The 17,888-nt window shown below is 45.3% G+C and overlaps 1 protein-coding gene across 4 annotated transcripts in view; it reads left to right on the top strand.

Annotated features, from left to right (window-relative positions):
* Positions 1–17,888, top strand: part of lrp4 (low density lipoprotein receptor-related protein 4) — a 102,565-nt gene that overhangs the window by 66,449 nt on the left and 18,228 nt on the right. For all 4 annotated transcript variants that reach the window (XM_052062439.1, XM_052062440.1, XM_052062438.1 and 1 more), the window contains exons 4-14: positions 3,827–3,940; positions 4,019–4,135; positions 5,603–5,731; positions 9,320–9,439; positions 9,565–9,690; positions 11,780–11,905; positions 12,311–12,445; positions 13,777–13,902; positions 14,267–14,497; positions 15,022–15,178; positions 16,528–16,745. In XM_052062439.1, coding sequence (XP_051918399.1) covers positions 3,827–3,940; positions 4,019–4,135; positions 5,603–5,731; positions 9,320–9,439; positions 9,565–9,690; positions 11,780–11,905; positions 12,311–12,445; positions 13,777–13,902; positions 14,267–14,497; positions 15,022–15,178; positions 16,528–16,745 — 1,599 coding nt within the window. The remainder of the gene's footprint in view (positions 1–3,826; positions 3,941–4,018; positions 4,136–5,602; positions 5,732–9,319; positions 9,440–9,564; positions 9,691–11,779; positions 11,906–12,310; positions 12,446–13,776; positions 13,903–14,266; positions 14,498–15,021; positions 15,179–16,527; positions 16,746–17,888) is intronic.

Here is a 17,888-nt window from a genome sequence, read left to right as displayed (position 1 = left end):
GTGTTTAGCGCTCGCCGTGAGACTGCTAGCCTCTAATTACTTTTCAATACGCAGTCCTTATAGAATGCTAGCGTAGAAAACTCCATGCGTGCCTTTTTTTGTACTTATGCGGGCTCGCTTTTTTTAAAATACTTTTGTTGGGATTAATTACAGAAAGAGAACACCATGGTTCGTCCATGGTGTTCTTACGTGCAACTTAAATGCTGTGTCAGTATTTTGCATTTGTGACGTTTTCCTCCGTCAGCTCCCCCACCTTGATTGGAAGAGCTTAGACTTGTAACATGGTATGGGTAAGATTTATCCACATAGGTAAATTGCATTCATTCATCTTCCGAGCCGCTTGATCCTCACTAGGGGTGCGGGGGGTGCTGTAGCCTATCCCAGCTGTCTCCGGGCAGTAGGCTGCCAGCCAATCGCAGGGCACACAGAAACGAACAACCATTCGCACTCGCACTCACACCAATTTTAGAGTGTTCAATCAGCCTACCACGCATGTTTTTGGAATGTGGGAGGAAACCGGAGCACCCGGAGAAAACCCACGCAGGCCCGGGGAGAACATGCAAACTCCACACAGGGAGGCCGGAGCTGGAATCGAACCCGGTACCTCTGCACTGTGAAGCCGACGTGCTAACCACTGGACTACCGGGCCGCCCTAAATTGCATCTAACATATGTATATACTGTGTTGAAATGTCAGCCACGTGAATTATGTATCAACAAACCACCCGCAGTCGAAGCTAATTTGGGCCAACTAGTTTGTTGCTTAAATTGGCCTGCTGTTAAGGAAGAAAAGACCACAGGAGAGACTTTGATTCACGACCATTTCAAACCATTTTTTTTAATCAGCCCCCTGTGTAGCGTGTACAGAATAGTGAGTCGTTTGCACAAATTGCTTTTTATTTAGAAAATATAGACATATACAAATGTTCTCATGAAGGTGCGGCGATACTGTTGAAATGATTTGGTGCGGCGAACTGCAGCTGTAGAGGACACTGACGAAACGGCCTCAAAGTTGGAGAAAATGAACCCGATTCCTTTGACTGGGATGATCCGGTTTTGAGATTTCAGATGAGATGTGATTACTGGGGGCAGTGTCAAGATTCTGTTTAATCACTTTTTGGTTGAGCATGATTCCCCCCGATGGCAGAAAGGGTTACTAAGTGCCCTTTAAAAAGCCAATTTCATCACATACAGTACAAATCAATACAAAGTGTCCCCCTGCCCTGCCCCGCCCCGCCCCCTCCTTCTCACAATACAAAAGCCCCACTTTATAGAGCCTTATAGGCCAGCAAAAATGGTCAAACGGAACACAAACGAGATTGTCATTCGTTTTGTGCTATCAGCTTGTTTTTGTACTTGCTAGCCTGTCCATCTGACACCGTAGCCTTTAATATAAATATCCCCTTAGTCTACGCCGAGGTATTCTGCAAATAAGGATGATGCTCGTACAGGTGCCTGGGGGATCGTGTGGTACAAATGCAATATTTTTTTTTCCTCAATTCGAGGCAGGGTTATTTATTGAACCAAAACAATGCGCCATGTTGGAAAATCACTGACTGTCACTATTTGTGTGTGTGTTTCTTGTACTCACGCATTGTGAGGACCGGCATGAGTTTTTACCCAACAGAGTGAGGACATATTGACGAAGTGAGGACATTTTGGCCGGTCCTCACTTTGACACCCTCTAAATCAACTCCAAAGTGTCCAAAAAGGGTACCCTGTGCTTTTCCCCAAAGGTCCCCAGAATGGGTCCATGTTGCGTGTGTGTGTTGCGGCTCAATTATTTACAGAGTAGAATTTTTCAAGGAGGCAGACCATGAAATTTGTAAAGTAAAATGACGAGCAACCGCTCATCAAAAAGACTGCTGATGGATGTTTTTTTTTTGTCTTTTTTAAGGCAGCTTTTAATTTTTTATCTTGCAGCATACATTTTTGTTCCTCTACCCCGCCATCCCCCCCTCCCCCAACTATTTATTATTTAATGCATTTTCCTTCCCTTTGGCACGGCGGTTTAATTAAATTATTTAGAGACGGTGACTTAAAGGGCTGTCACATACACACAAACAATCCGATTGATTTTTGTTGCGTGTTCAACCCAGGATATATTGGTGATTTTTAGAAACGCTAAAAAAAAAGAACTCTGAAAAAACAAAAAAGAAACCAAACACACATTCAGGAAGCCTGGTAATGACTCGGAGAGCACCCTTTGCCCTTTTCCGTTTGGCAGTCGGGTGAGTGATAAGGGTCTTGAGGGCTTATTCACCTTTGACCTGCCTTTGTTTACCTCGCTGATGGAAGCAAATGACACAAGCTCTGGGACATTGATAGTAAATGTGTTGAGGTGAAACACATTTTGGAATGAATGCTTAAGGTGTGGTATTTTTATATCAGTTCGCTCATACTTTATACACACGCAACTCAATGTACGGATAATTCGGTAAGAGGTCACGAGCAACTTTTACTACGGTACTTAAAAACTCTTATTTAGTACATGAAGACATCTTGCGGGAAATCATAACTCTTTCCTCCAAGCATTTTGTAGCAGTTTTCATCGAGGCAAGGCCACGTATTATGAGCGCTGATTTGTGCACCGTGCAAGGAGCTCACGTATCCACGGAATCAGTTAAACCGAATCATGCATTCGCAGAATTGTGCCACTTCCGCAGGGCATACCGAACCATCCGGCAGATATCAGATCTATGATTCAGACGCACACATTCCATGACTTGTCTGTATCATGTCACTTCTGTCTCGCACTTTGACGCGGGAGCACGTCTAGAAAGAGCTCCATCCTAAAACGGAAATCTCCTCGCGCTCAGCATCGCCGTGTTTCTGCCTCTCTTGAGCTCGTTCTTTTTGTCTCACTTGTCTATCACACGCACACACACACACAACAGCGATTAATTATAGATCGCCATCTGCCTTGAGCCATTCGTCATTGGTTCCCCTTGACTAATGTGTTTACTCTGCCCCAGGGCTAGTGAAGCTGAGATTTGCCATCGATTCAGGGCAGCAACTCTAGATGGTGTTTTTTTTTTCTTTTGAAAATCCATTCAGTACTTTAATCAATAGGGGTGTGATTAATAAAAAAAGAAAAAAAAGTGAGATGGAGGAGTTTGGCTTTGTAAAAAAGTGTTTAAAAAAAAGAAACCATGTCAAAGTCATGGTGCTAAAAATGGACTTGAGTCAGTGACTTCGCTCTGACTACCTCATGTAGGCAGAGGCCACGCATGACGAATGTCTTTTATGTCCAGTCTCAAGGTTAACTGTCTTGTGAAATAGCTCTTCCTTTTATATCGCAGTCAGCGTTCCCAATTAAGGCATAAATCAAGCTGTGAGGCTTAGGAGGGTTAGTTGTAAGTTTCGTCTGGGTTTGCGTATAAATCAAACAGGATTTTATTCCGTTTATTGATTTTTTTTTTAATGAATTCTCTAAGTAATATATTTTGTCAAATATTAACATGCCTATAAACCCGATGTGGTGGTCTGAAGAATTGATATATTCCATTTGTAAATCCCAAACAGAAGTTCAATCAGAATAGCCAGTCTGAATCTGGTCTGCGCTTGCTCGGTCTTGACGTAAATGCGACGAAGTGTCATCGCGGGTTACACGTTTGAAAATGAGCCGGTCAGCGACGTGAGAGCTTGTTTATTACAACGCCGTTGCTACGAGTGCGCTCAAGAGACGACTGAACTTCACCTCGGTGAATCATGTGATGTTTACATCGATGTGCGCGTGCCACACGGCTGTGAAAGCGTTGCTCTGATTGATGTTGCTGCACATGCCGACGGAATAAATCACGTCACGTGGATGTGTGTTTCTCCAGCTCCTCGAGAATGCGAGGAAGATGAGTTTCAATGCCAAAACGGCTACTGTATCCGCAGCCTCTGGCACTGTGACGGAGACAACGACTGCGGGGACAACAGTGATGAGCAGTGCGGTGGGTACAAACACACCAGCGAGCACGGTGGGCGCATTTATTCGAGTGGACGAATCATTCTGATTTGGGTCCTTCCAGACATGCGTAAATGTTCAGACAAGGAGTTCCGCTGTACAGACGGCAGCTGCATTGCTGAGCACTGGTACTGCGATGGAGACACGGATTGCAAGGACGGGTCTGACGAGGAAAACTGTCGTAAGTTTGTGTGCCAATCAAATCAATTTTTTTCCCATTACATGTACCGTATTGTCGCCTCCCGTATTTTCCGGACTATATAAGGCCCAACTCCCCCCCGCAGGTTTTAAACACCGCGGCTTTTAACTCATTCACTCCCAAAGACGTTTTTAAACGTCTTTTCAGACTTGGTCTATAATTGGCTGGTACTGAATGAGTTAATATGACATGTTTTGTTTAGGCATTTTTAAATGATGAGTGTCAAGTGGCCAGTAGATTAACATCTGACCAATGAAATTACCGAGCATGTCACAGTGGACCAATGAAACTATCCAGGTCCACCCTCATATGGAATATTCATCAGCCATTTGCAGTTGGAGTGTGGACGTGTGAAGGCAAGGAAAGCTCCCCAAGATGAAAATGTGGAAGTTTGTATGCGTAGCGCTGCACGGTAGTTTAAGGAGAGCAGGCAGAAGAATATCAAGTTGAGTTGAATGAACAGAGGGAGCGAGTGCCATAAATGCCACCACCACTGCAGTGAGAGCCCCGTCTTTCTATTGTTTTTTTTGGCGACTGATTCCCACAGTCACAAGTCTGGCCACGGGGTGACATCGCCTCATTCCCTGCCTTTCCCCAACACGTAAAACACTAGTTCCCAAACGCTGCACTATTGTGTGGCGAAGCTCAACGTCGAATTTGCCGCATGTGACAATGAGAGTCACTGAGAGAGTTCCTGAGACGTCACCGTGTCACTAGCTTCAAGTAAAAAAGTGTTTTTAAAAAAATCCATCTTTTCTCATGGGCGCCTGTGGCTACTAATAAAAAGTGACCAATGTAGGTAAAAAAATGTTTTTTATGGCATAATTGAATTTTCGCGCCTTTTTAATCAGGTGTGTTTTATTGTCCGGAAATGACTTGATGACCCATGTAAATTGCAAACCTTTTTATCAAGCGAAACAGATTTAGAAAAAAAGTTATCAAAATATCATCACGATAAATTCCTCAGATTTTCTCAGACAGTCCAAAGGTAATAATTCACCCTTTGAGTATCAATTTAAGGCTATTATAAGAAAATAAGAATTTGTTCCACACAATAGCAATTTGAGTAAAAAATTAGCAGTCTATTATATTTTAAAATTTGAGTTTTGTACAGATCAGAATAATTCTTATGATTATTATTATTATTATTTTAATAGATGGGAATTATATCATGCTTTTATAATACTCAAAGACACTTTGCATAAAAATAAAACAGAGTGACTCAGAAGACGAAGGGATACACGAGGAGGTGTGAGGTAAGGCGATCGTAAGGAGGGAGCGCATGCAGATGCGATAACCCTCGTGTGCATCGTGATCGTCAATCATCTTTTCCTTCACTTCATCACTAACAAACTTCAAAGTCCTTCAGGCAGTCTAATCGGATTTGTTCTTCCTGTCATCTGTTTACCGTATGCGTGCGTGCGTGCGTGCGTGCGTGCCTGCGTGCAGCCTCAGATGTGATGGCAGCCACCTGCAGCGTTGAGGAGTTCCAGTGCGCATATGGTCGCTGCATCCTGGACATTTACCACTGCGACGGAGACGACGATTGCGGAGACTGGTCGGACGAATCCGATTGCTGTAAGCGATACAGTACTGACACACAAAACACACTTTGGGGATGAAGAAATATTTTAGAGGTGCATTTCGCCACATTCATATGGATTTACGTTGAGCTGACCGATTGCTTAGTTTGCGCTCAATGGACAACGGCCACACCATCTGTATTTAAATTGCGGACAGGATGTTTTTGGTCAAAATGCAAATGATGTTGACGCGCCAACAACTGCTTCCCAGAAGGAAGCTGTGGTCCTCATTATGAGAGTTGTGTGTCAACCGTCCTGCTCTCTTTACTTTGTTTCACTCATCCATTGGCAACATAATGACTGTTTAGCTCATGCGCACACACACACACACACACACACACACACAGCTGCTTTCTTGTTCTTTCTTGTTCACTCACTCACTCATTGACTCACTCACCGGCTTTCCTTTTGATGTTTTTATCTGCACGTTGATAAGCATGACTTCAAGGTTCCCCGTCATCATTTGACTGTCGCCAAGGTCGTAGCGGCCCGAGCGCTTCTCTCTGTTCTTCCTTTTTTTCCCACGTCCGGGTTTTTAAATGCTGATGTGCGGTTTTTACTCACTTAAACGCATGCAACGTGAAATTGTTTTCGAAACATTTGACCATTTCACTCGGCCACAAAGAGAAAAACAAAAGTTTATGTCTCTCTCTCTCTCTCTCTCTCACACACACACACACACACACACACACACATACACATATGAGGCATTCCTATGAGGCATAAGATGGCCTCCACAGCATTCCGTGGAATCTTCAGACACATGAAGGGTGCTTTGTTAGGGAAAATCTGTTTCTCTCGCTCTCGTTCTCATGTGAAAACACACACACACACAAGCACATACACCAGTTGCAAACAGTGATACTTCTTTTGGCTCCATTGCAAAGTACATGAAAGTGCAGTGTTTGCCTGAGGGTAAACAACGAATGAGATGAAGCTGGATGAATCGCGTACACAAGAACGGTATACAGTGGTATCTGTACTTCCGAAATTAATTGGTTCTGGAAGAAATTTTTTAACTAGGAAAATTTACAAGTAGAGACGCATTTTCCATGTAAATGTTCTAATTCGTTCCAAGCACCCCCAAAATTCAGACTTACTTTAATTTAATTTAATTTAAATTTACTGTGGGGCGGCCCGGTAGTCCAGTGGTTAGCACGTCGGCTTCACAATGCAGAGGTACCGGGTTCGATTCCAGCTCCGGCCTCCCTGTGTGGAGTTTGCATGTTCTCCCCGGGCCCGCGTGGCTTTTCTCCGGGTGCTCCGGTTTCCTCCCACATTCCAAAAACATGCGTGGCAGGCTGATTGAACACTCAAAATTGTCCCTAGGTGTGAGTGTGAGTGCGAATGGTTGTTCGTCTCTGTGTGCCCTGCGATTGGCTGGCAACCGATTCAGGGTGTCCCCCGCCTACTGCCCGGAGACGGCTGGGATGGGCTCCAGCACCCCCCGCGACCCTAGTGAGGATCAAGCGGTACGGAAGATGAATGAATGAATGAATAAATTTACTGTAAACGTTTCCTAAAGCATAGAAATGCATCAAAATATGCAACAAATACATGTTACAATTAGATTATTGCACAATAAATGAGAGTTGTGAACAATGTAAAAAACAAAGAAGAGAGTAAAGAATAATGATGGTCATTGAACTTAACTGCATCCTTATTGTTTTTGCCTTCTTTAGTCGATGTGCCCTCTCAGAAGTGGTATTTGCCTAGCGTTTCGTAAAGAACTGATCCAAGGACGTTCGCTTTTGTCAGCTTTGAACAATCCTTCAAAAATGTCCAAGGCAAACACTTTTTTACTATCGGAACACCTTACTGGGCGAATGACGAGGACGCTGCATCGACACTTGTCTATCTATCGACACAGACAATACCGTAGAGGTCCCTCTTAGCCAATGGGATGCCAGGATGATGCTCGGGGAATAGCCAATGGCAGAGCAGTTCTAAGTATGTTGCGTTCACGAAACTTGGAGCTGCCAGTAGCAGCCCGTACTGTATTTTAACCTCTCGTAGTTTGAAATTTAGAGGCAATAGTTTCCTGTTGAAGCGTTTCGTAACTTGATATATGAAGAGACGTTCGTAAGTAGAGGCATCTGGATGTATGAAAGTAACGGCACCTCGCATACACTCTTGTTGCCGATTATAATTTGCTCTTTTGGGGAAACCACCTGCCGTTTTGATCATCTCTGTCTTCTCTCAGCCAGCTGATAAGCCGGCAGCGGCAGGCTTGAAGCGTCGCCCATGTCCCCCCCCCCCTCCCCTTCTTCTTTTGCTTTCACTCCCCGCCTTGCCGTTAGCTTTATCTCCGGCTCCCTTCTTCAAGGGGAACAGACGCGTGTCGTCAGGAGAAAACATGTCGAAGAAATGCGCGCACGTGATTTAGGAAGCTTGTGTTTGATTCCGCTTTAATCTTCCTTTACCACCTTCGCCCTCATCTGCTGCCAATTGGAGCATCTCTTCCATCTTTAATTGCGAGTGGTGATATATGATCTGCAAAAAGTGAGACAGCTCGCTGTTGTGCGCGTTGGATCAAAGTAGCGAGACGGTTCTGAGGCAGTTGGTTGAGCAACGAGGATTTCATCGGAGTTTTTTTTTTTTTTGCTAAATCCTAGTCATTCATTTCACCGGGACATTTTGGCTGATGTAATGCTTCCAACTTTGAGGGCAAGTTGGAGGAAGAGCTTCTTTTTTTTTTTTTTCAAGCATGATGAAGCTCCACCGCACAAATTATTCATTCATTCATTCATTCATTCATTCATTCATCTTCCGAGCCGCTTGATCCCCACTAAGGTCGCGGGGGGTGCTGGAGCCTATCCCAGCTGTCTCCGGGCAGTAGGCGGGGGACACCCTGAATCGGTTGCCAGCCAATCGCAGGGCACACAGAGACGAACAACCATCCACGCTCACACTCACACCTAGGGACAATTTAGAGTGTTCAATCAGCCTGCCACGCATGTTTTTGGAATGTGGGAGGAAACCGGAGCACCCGGAGAAAACCCACGCAAGCCCGGGGAGAACATGCAAACTCCACACAGGGAGGCCGGAGCTGGAATCGAACCCGGTACCTCTGCACTGTGAAGCCGACGTGCTAACCACTGGACTAGCGGGCCGCCCCCGCACAAATTAATGTCCACGAATTAATAACAGGAGGAAGGTGGTGTGAAAGTATTTCAGAGCCTTGACCTCAACCCTGTCAATCAATCACCTTTTGGATGATGTAGAACGGCGATTCCCAAATTTTATTGAGCCACGGCAGATATTTGAAGTTTGAACAAACAAAATTGTCACAAAGCGAGGACACATTGTCAATTTCAAACTATTTGCCATCAAATGGATCATTTATTTGTTCTTTCTGTCACTATAGGATGCTGGCATAGATAGAAGGACAGCGGTACATTATTTGTTGTTAAGAAATACATTTCTCACCAAACCGGCAAAACCGTGAGAGCTCTCACGGCACACTAATGTGCCCCCAACACACTGGTTGGGAATCTCTGATCTAGAACCAGGACTGTATTTTGTAAAGAAAAAGTGTTTGCTGTTTGAGCCGCTCAGATGGAATTTGGATTTTTGCGCGCAGCGTCCCACCAGCCGTGCAGGTCTGTTGAGTTCATGTGCAGCAGCGGCATGTGCATCAACGCAGGCTGGAGGTGCGACGGCGAGTTCGACTGCGACGACCAGTCCGATGAGATGAATTGCAGTGAGTGGACACTTTTTTGTTATTTTTATGAAGCACCGCATGCATGCGCGCCGTGGGTGGGTGTGCGTATCCACTCCCCCGCGGCTTCCGCTGACAGTTTTTGTTGTGTTTGAATTGTTCCGCAGCCACGTCCATGTGCACGGCTGACCAGTTTCGCTGCGGAACAGGACGCTGTGTTCGGTTGTCATGGCGATGCGACGGGGAGGATGACTGTTCAGACCGCAGTGACGAAGAGGGTTGTGAAAAAACTGGTGAGACTGTCCTTGTAGTCGTCTTTTCGGAAGCTCAAAAGAGTTTCAGTTGTAGTCATGGTAACAGTGGAACGCTCGTCAAAGTCAACTCTTGTTTTCAGTTGCGCCTCAGGTTCTCTTTTTAAACGTTACAATCTCACCACGTGTTGCAGGAAACACCTGACCGAGACATGCACGAAAAAACCCCCCAAAAAACTAAACCAAAAAAAAAACAGTCTATACATTGGACCATGAAAGCTCGATGAAGGATTTTTGGATTCTGTTTGTTTTTACTGCACCCACATTCAGAATTAGATTTCATCTTTCATCTTCCGAACCGCTTGATCCTCACTAGGGTCGCGGGGGGTGCTGGAGCCTATCCCAGCTGTCTCCGGGCAGTAGGCGGGGGACACCCTGAATGGGTTGCCAGCCAATCGCAGGGCACACAGAGACGAACAACCATCCACGCCCACACTCACACCTCGGGACAATTTAGAGTGTTCAATCAGCCTGCCACGCATGTTGTGAAAGCGCTATATAAATCAGCATGTATTGTATTGTATTGTATTGTTTTTGGAATGTGGGAGGAAACCGGAGCACCCGGGGAAAACCCACACAGGTCCGGGGAGAACATGCAAACTCCACACAGGGAGGCCGGAGCTGGAATCGAACCCGGTACCTCTGCACTGTGAAGCCGACGTGCTAACCACTGGACTACCGGGCCGCCAGAATTAGATTTTTATTTTATTATTTTAACAATAGGACATACGTCAGACTTGTCTTTAGCGACGAATCATCACTCAGCCCTGGCTTCTTTTGCTTGTAGTTTAATAGTTGCTGACTCTCCTCATGCCATTTCTGGCTGCTGAGCATAACCTGCTTGAGAGCAAACACTCCCAGGTTGTGACTTGCCGATGAAGATTACAGAGTCTTTAAAAAGCTTTCAAGCCCAAAATTGTAATGTCTTCAATGAATTCCTTGCCTGGGGCCAAAAACACAACTGAAACGTTATTTTTGGACCTTTGCAATCAGGTAAATAAACCTGACAAGGTGGGACTTTATTTTCCACTCTCATGTCCAAGCAGATGTTTTTTTTGGACTGGGAGAGGTGGCACGAGTACCACAAGAAAACCCACACAAGAGATTTAATTTTAAAACACACTTTTCATGTCAGGCAAGTTTAGGCAACAGTCATGCAATCATCCACTGTGCTGTCTGTGATGTACAATACACATCGCTATATGATCTAATCTGCATGCAATTAAATATACTGATTCATTATGTCTCTCAGTCTCTGTATATACTTAAACACTTAATGTAATTCTATGAGCCACGAATACAGAGCCAGTGTAGTAATTAAATCAGCAGTGAGTTTTGCATCGGAGATATCGTGTGGAATCCTTATGCACGAATTTAAACCAATACAAGTCTTAATTTCTGAAAGTGTTCTTCTTAAGGGAGAGGTCATCTTAAGGTGAGGTCAAGGATGTTTGCACAAAGAGAGTAATGCAAGAGAATGCCGTATTATAACGTACTATAAGACGCAGCTAATCACATTCAGTATTCTGAAAAGCCGACAGTGCGCCTTGTAATCCGATGCGCCTTATATATGGATCAATATTCCGATTTCTCGGGCATAGTATTTTAAGTGTTCTGTGACGCGCTTTGTTACAGCTACAGTGGTTGTGAAAACCCTTCATAAATTAAGCTGTATTGTATTGTATTCCCTGTAGTGTAGCTCCATCTAGTGGATACAAAACACAACCCCAGCCACTATTTTTGCTTCTATTCCATGTGCCTTATAATGCGGTGCGCCCGATATATGAAAACCGTTCTAAAATAGGTCATTCACCGAAGGTGCATTTTATATTCCGAAGCGTCTTGTCGTGCGGAAAATGCGGTATTTTAAGTTGAACATTTTTTGCCGGACAACCTATATTCTGTTCCCGCTGCTTTCTGAAAATTGAAGAGTTGAGAGTGCACAGGGGACAGAAAGAAATGGGGTCATCCCAGTGGGAACATCTCAAACAACTTTGAGGAGTCTTGCTGTATTCAGTGGCTTGTTATGTCAACACACAATGAAAAGAGGTTCCTGTTGGTGTCCCCGCAGGGACGTCACCTTGTGCTCCAGACCAGTTCCAATGTGGGAATGGGCGCTGTATTGGCCAGAGGAAGGTGTGCAATGAGGTCAACGACTGTGAAGACGGGACCGATGAACTGCCACACCATGAATGTCGTAAGTTGACATTTGGGGCAGGCGGAAACTATTTAGACTCTATTTACCGGCTGTTAAATTCTGAACATGGCTCTCTCTCTCTCAATCTCTCTCTCGCAAATGAATCTTTAACTAAGCTTACCACACTTGGAATATTACACCTTGTTTTTGACATCTTGGACAATGTTGGGCGCCCCGTGAGTGTCAACAGTGTGAAACGTGTGTAATGCCTTTTTTTGCACAATTCCAACTTACGGTGTGAAAGAACATTTTAGAGAGTCACTAATAACATTTGCATCACAGCTTGACTCGAAAAAAAGTATCATCCTCACCTACTGGGTGAAACGCTGAACACAAATACTCATGACAATGCTATATATCTAAGTTAGTCTGCAATGTTTGGGATCCTTGAATGTACTCAACCAGGTCCGCGCTCCAGTGACGGCAACTGCAACCAGAATAACGGCGGCTGCTCCCAGAAGTGTCAGATGGTCCGAGGACTGGTCCAGTGCACCTGTCACACCGGATATCGACTGATGGAGGACGGCAGATCCTGCCAGGGTATTTGTGTGTGTGTGTGTGTATATGTGTGCGTGTGTGTGTGTACACATTTGATATCAATGACACACCAATGACTAGGCAGTTGTTATGTCGCGTGTCATTACACATTCCTGAAACCTGAGTGTTTAGGTGTTGAACAGTGAAACAAAAATAACTCATGGCTATTAACATATGGGGGCGGCCCGGTAGTCCAGTGGTTAGCACGTCGGCTTCACAGTGCAGAGGTACCGGGTTCGATTCCAGCTCCGGCCTCCCTATGTGGAGTTTGCATGTTCTCCCCGGGCCTGCATGGGTTTTCTCCGGGTGCTCCGGTTTCCTCCCACATTCCAAAAACGTGCGTGGTAGGCTGATTGAAGACTCTAAATTGTCCCGAGGTGTGAGTGTGAGTGCGATTGGTTGTTCGTTTCTGTGTGCCCTGCGATTGGCTGGCAAATGATTCTGGGTGTCCCCCGCCTACTGCCCGAAGACAGCTGGGATAGGCTCCAGCACCCCCCGCGACCCTAGTGAGGATCAAGCGGTTCGGAAGATGAATGAATGAATGAATGAATATTAACATATGGAACTCCCAATGAGGGACGGCCCGGTAATCTAGTGGTTAGCACGTCCAGGGTTCCATTCCGGGTCCGGCCTTCCTGTGTGGAGTTTGCATGTTCTCCCCGTGCCTGTGTGGGTTTTCATCGGGTAGTCCGGTTTCCTCTGACATTCCAAAAACATGCATGGCGGGTTGATTGAACACTCCAAATTGTCCCAAGCGGTGAGTGGGAACGCGGATGGTTGTTCGTCACTGTGTTCCCTGCGATTGGCTGGCAAACTTGTGAGGATAAAGCGGATCCGAAAATGGATGGATGGAACTGCAAATGATAGTATGCGCAGTTTATGATGTCACAAAAAGAGCAAGATCCGAGGCAAGGGCGATATCAAAATGTCTGCTGTTGTCAAAATAATAACGCTCATATTGTTTTAATTGACACGGTGAAACTGTTAAAAAAAAACAAAAAACATTGATGATGAGCTGCTTTTCATTAGGATGTTTGTAGTATTTTGTTTCCCTTATTTATCTACATGAGGGGCCCCCAAAATTTAAACCATGTCATTATGATTCTGTTTTGAATTTGTCATAAAGGTCATGTGCTTTTTTTTTTTTGCCAGCACCCCTAAGGTTGGGGCTAATCAGTGTCAAACCACTGTTATGCAAATCACATTTAGTGCAAATCCTTCTCTGACCACTTTCAGCGTTCATTTGCATGACCCCTGAAAGATTTTTGAACCCTCCAGAGGTTTTAACGTGACATCTTACGGTCACTTTCCTTTGGCTCTATGCTGCGTTCCAGATGTGGACGAGTGTGCTGAAGAAGGCTACTGCAGCCAGGGCTGCACCAACATCGAAGGCGGCTTCCAGTGCTGGTGCGTTCAAGGATATGAGCTGCGGCCCGACAAGCGTAGCTGCAAGGCGCTGGGTAAAGATCCACCGTCCTGTCACCTTGACAAAATATTGCAAAGAACTGACCAAGGTTTGACCGCAAGCTAAAAACCTTGTTAAGTATTGTTTACATTTTCCTCAGCGGTAACTCTATCCACTCGCTGGCTCGAGGGCCATGCAACATATTCTGAAGGTCTGGAATAGATTTGGATTGAGATCTGGTACATCAGACCATCACTCTGTTGCAGAAGGAAGTTAAACCCAAATCCTGACTGACTGTCAGACGCACTGAACCTTCCACTGAACTGAAAAAAAAAAAGATCTGAGCTCTTTGCCATTTTGATGTTCCACAATATTTCCATTCCTGTCTATCTTCCTGACCTATGCATTTATTTTGACAGGTCCAGAGCCGGTGCTGTTATTTGCCAATCGAATCGATATCCGTCAGGTTCTGCCGCACCGCTCCGAGTACACGCTGCTGCTCAACAACCTTGAGAACGCCATCGCTCTCGACTTCCATCACAGCCAAGAGCTCGTTTTCTGGTCAGACGTGACGCTGGATCGAATCATGAAGGCCAACCTCAATGGGTCCAATGTAGAAGAGGTCGTCTCAACTGGCCTGGAGAGCCCAGGTGGGTACCGGCCGCTTAAAAAAAATTAATAAATAATAATACATCCGTCAATATTATTTATATGTTCCAGTTATCTTCCTCCAGCGTGTTTCTCATTTTCTCTCTCTTTGCCACTTACCATATTTTCTGCACTATAAGGCGCACTGCATTATAAGGCACATATAAGAGAAGCTACAATAGTGGCTGCAGTTGCGCTACGCCTCCACTAGATGGTGCTATGCTAAAGGGAATGCAATACAATAACGCTTTTTTTATATAGAGCTTCCACAACCGTTGCAGCTGCAACAATGAGAACTGGTCACAAACACGGAAATGAAACCTATAAATTATTAGAGGGCGAACTGTCAGCTTTTGGGAAAATTGAATGCTTTTAGGTGCGCTATATCGTAGCGCAAAATACACTCATTGTTTTGCAATGCTTCCTGTCTTACTTGGTTCAAATCTGACAAGCGAAATGCAGTTGTAACAGTATTTTGCTTAAAAATGTTCCTCTTATTGAAGCAGAAAATGTTTCCCTCAAATAGGTGGACTCGCCATTGATTGGATCCATGACAAATTGTACTGGACAGATTCCGGGACATCCCGCATCGAGGTGGCCAACCTCGATGGGACTCATCGCAAGGTGCTGCTGTGGCAAAACATGGAGAAGCCGCGGGCCATCGCGCTGCACCCTATAGAAGGGTAAGAGCTCAAGCGCACACACACACACTAAACCGAGTCACAGCAGATGGTTTCCAATGTGCGCACAATCCTCTCTGGATGTGTCCCAGTTGTCGGGCAGTTCCAGGAGCGGGGATTAGGGTTTGGCAGCGCTGCAGCGCCCACAGGCAAGTGCCTGTGTGGAGGGAGCAAAGACTTCATACAAGACGCAGTTCCGCTATAAGGCTCCCTGACACGACTCTGTGTCGCAGTGGCAGGAAAGAGCATGCCAGATGAAGTTATAGAAACATGTCAAGCTAGAACACTTAGTAAGATTAAGAAAACCTTTATTAGTCTCGCAATGGAGAAATTCCAGATTCACAGCAGCAAAGTTATGAAAGGAAGAAGTAGAACAACAAAAAAATAGGAGCTGCTGGAAAGGCAGCCACTCTCGCGGCGCCATTTTGAAGTCAAAATAACAAAAACAACACAAGACAACACATAGGACAGAGACAGTCGTGCAATCTTCACCACTTTTCTGCATACACTTTGTTGTCTGAAGCAGTTATAGATGAAAGAGGAGAGGATCAAAGTGTCCTTTCACCAGTGGATCAGAGACATCATGCTGAAAAATGTGCACACGTCTGCTACAAGCAAAGTTTTGAAAGCAAACACGAAGCTGTAGCGTCCATTGACGAAAAGAGATTAGTTCACTTCTCCTGTCCCACATAATCCGCTTCAAACTCCAAGCCGCGACTCCCAGTTCCAAATCCGCATCGGCGCTCCGCGCTATCGCTCCTTTCTTCTCATCGTCGGCTCCTCAAGCCTTACATCCATCCAGCCGCAGACCGTTCAACAGCACCGATCCCTCCGCTGAACAAAGCGGGGCTGTGAAAAATGCTGCCCATTACAGGCGCAAGACACAAGCGCCCCGGGACTGTCCAGCAACGACAGTCAAATGGCGCCGACATTCCTCCAGTCAAAAACAGTGCTGGTATACCCATGCTGCCGAGAAGGCGCAACCACCAAGCACAGAGTCTCCTCCTTGATGAATGTCGTGGCCAAAAAATGCCGAAGAAGGTCCACATCAAGTCCACACGACGTAACAACAAACACAAAGTCACAAAAGAAACACAAGAACAACAAAAAAAAGCAAGGCTCATGAGAGCACTTGCTGACGGCTGCCTACTCGGGCGCCATCTTGACTTCAAAGTCCAAGTTTAGTATTAGGCAGCTTTAGCACAGTTTAGCACAGCACAGTTTTATTTTCGTCTAAAGCAGCGCAGAGATAACCAATTCTGTTCGTCTCTTGTCCCAGAGGTTTAAACCAGCCATCTAATGTAGCACTGCTGGGTTTTGTTTTTTTGGGGTTTTTTTTGTTCTCCCCTCAGTAAAATCTACTGGACCGACTGGGGCAACACGCCCCGCATCGAATACGCCAATATGGATGGCTCGAATCGACGGGTCATTGCCGACACTCACTTGTTCTGGCCAAATGGCCTAACGATCGACTATGCCGGCCACCGCATGTACTGGGTGGACGCCAAGCACCATGTCATTGAAAGAGCAGATCTGGACGGACGTAATCGTAAAGCTGTCATCAACCAAGGTAAACATAAATAAACATTGTTTCCATATGGTTCCTGTCTGAATGATAAAATGTACTTTGATGGTCGCGTGTTGCCTGGAAATTTTCCGTTTTCATGCGGAATGCTTCGGACTGAAAGATCAGTATTCGTATCCTTGACCTCTTTAGACTGTTATGCGCATTAGGCATACACACACACACACACACACACACTATGTAATTAGCACGGTATTTGCATGAAAAGGCAAATGAATGCCTCTTTTACCGACAAAAGAACACATGACACAAAACGCATGCCTCAGTTGATGAATGCTAAATTGGGAATCTGACGACCACACATGTGAGCCAACAGAATATTGATCCCTTGTCTCACTTTCATCTCTTCAAATTTTAGATTTCGACAATTAAATCCTGGAACAATGAAAGCAATGTGATGCCAGACACACGTGTTTCTTTGTGCTAGTTTCGCAGAGGCGAAAGATAAATGGGGGCAAAGGCACAAGTGTGTGTGTGTGAGTGTGTGTGTGTGTGTGTGTGTGTGGACACGGTCCAACATGTGACTTCATAAATTCTGATATTTAAAGGTGTTTATAGGCTAACACCACCACCTTGTGTATCCCTGATTTTTTGCAGAGCTGTATGTCATTTGGAAAGGGTGGTCCCCGAAAGTGATGAACTAAAAAGTAGTCCCCACAAATCACATAAACCGGTCTGTGTGTGTGTGTGTGTGTGTGCAGACAAAAACAAATAGAGCTACTAAAACTTAGTGGAAAAAAGATCTACCAAAAAAAATGGTAGTTTGTCCGGTAATTCCTTAGAATTTGATCTTAATTTGGGCTATTGACCCAAGTCAGTTGGCGCGTTTATAATTGAAAGTCTTTTTTTTTTTCTTCTCAAGTTTTTATCAGTCCTGAAAGCACACCAGTGACATCAGTCAAGATTGTTCAAGTGTGCGCAAGGCGCTCGGCGTGTTTGCGCTCGCGTGCACGCGCCATTGTCCGTGCGAGCCTTCCTTAATGATGTGTGCTCTGAGGATAAAAGGCTGTAATTGGCCCTCTCCGCTCTCCAGAGCCGCTGTTTGCTCAGACAACACACGGGACAAATGGGGACGTGCGTGTGTGTCCGCTCATTTCAACTGCCCGGGCTGCTGTGCCAAAGAATGTT

Source organism: Hippocampus zosterae, chromosome 4 (assembly GCF_025434085.1).
Source record: "Hippocampus zosterae strain Florida chromosome 4, ASM2543408v3, whole genome shotgun sequence".
In the NCBI taxonomy this organism is placed as follows: Eukaryota; Metazoa; Chordata; class Actinopteri; order Syngnathiformes; family Syngnathidae; genus Hippocampus; species Hippocampus zosterae.
This window is presented reverse-complemented; position numbering and strand designations above follow the sequence as displayed.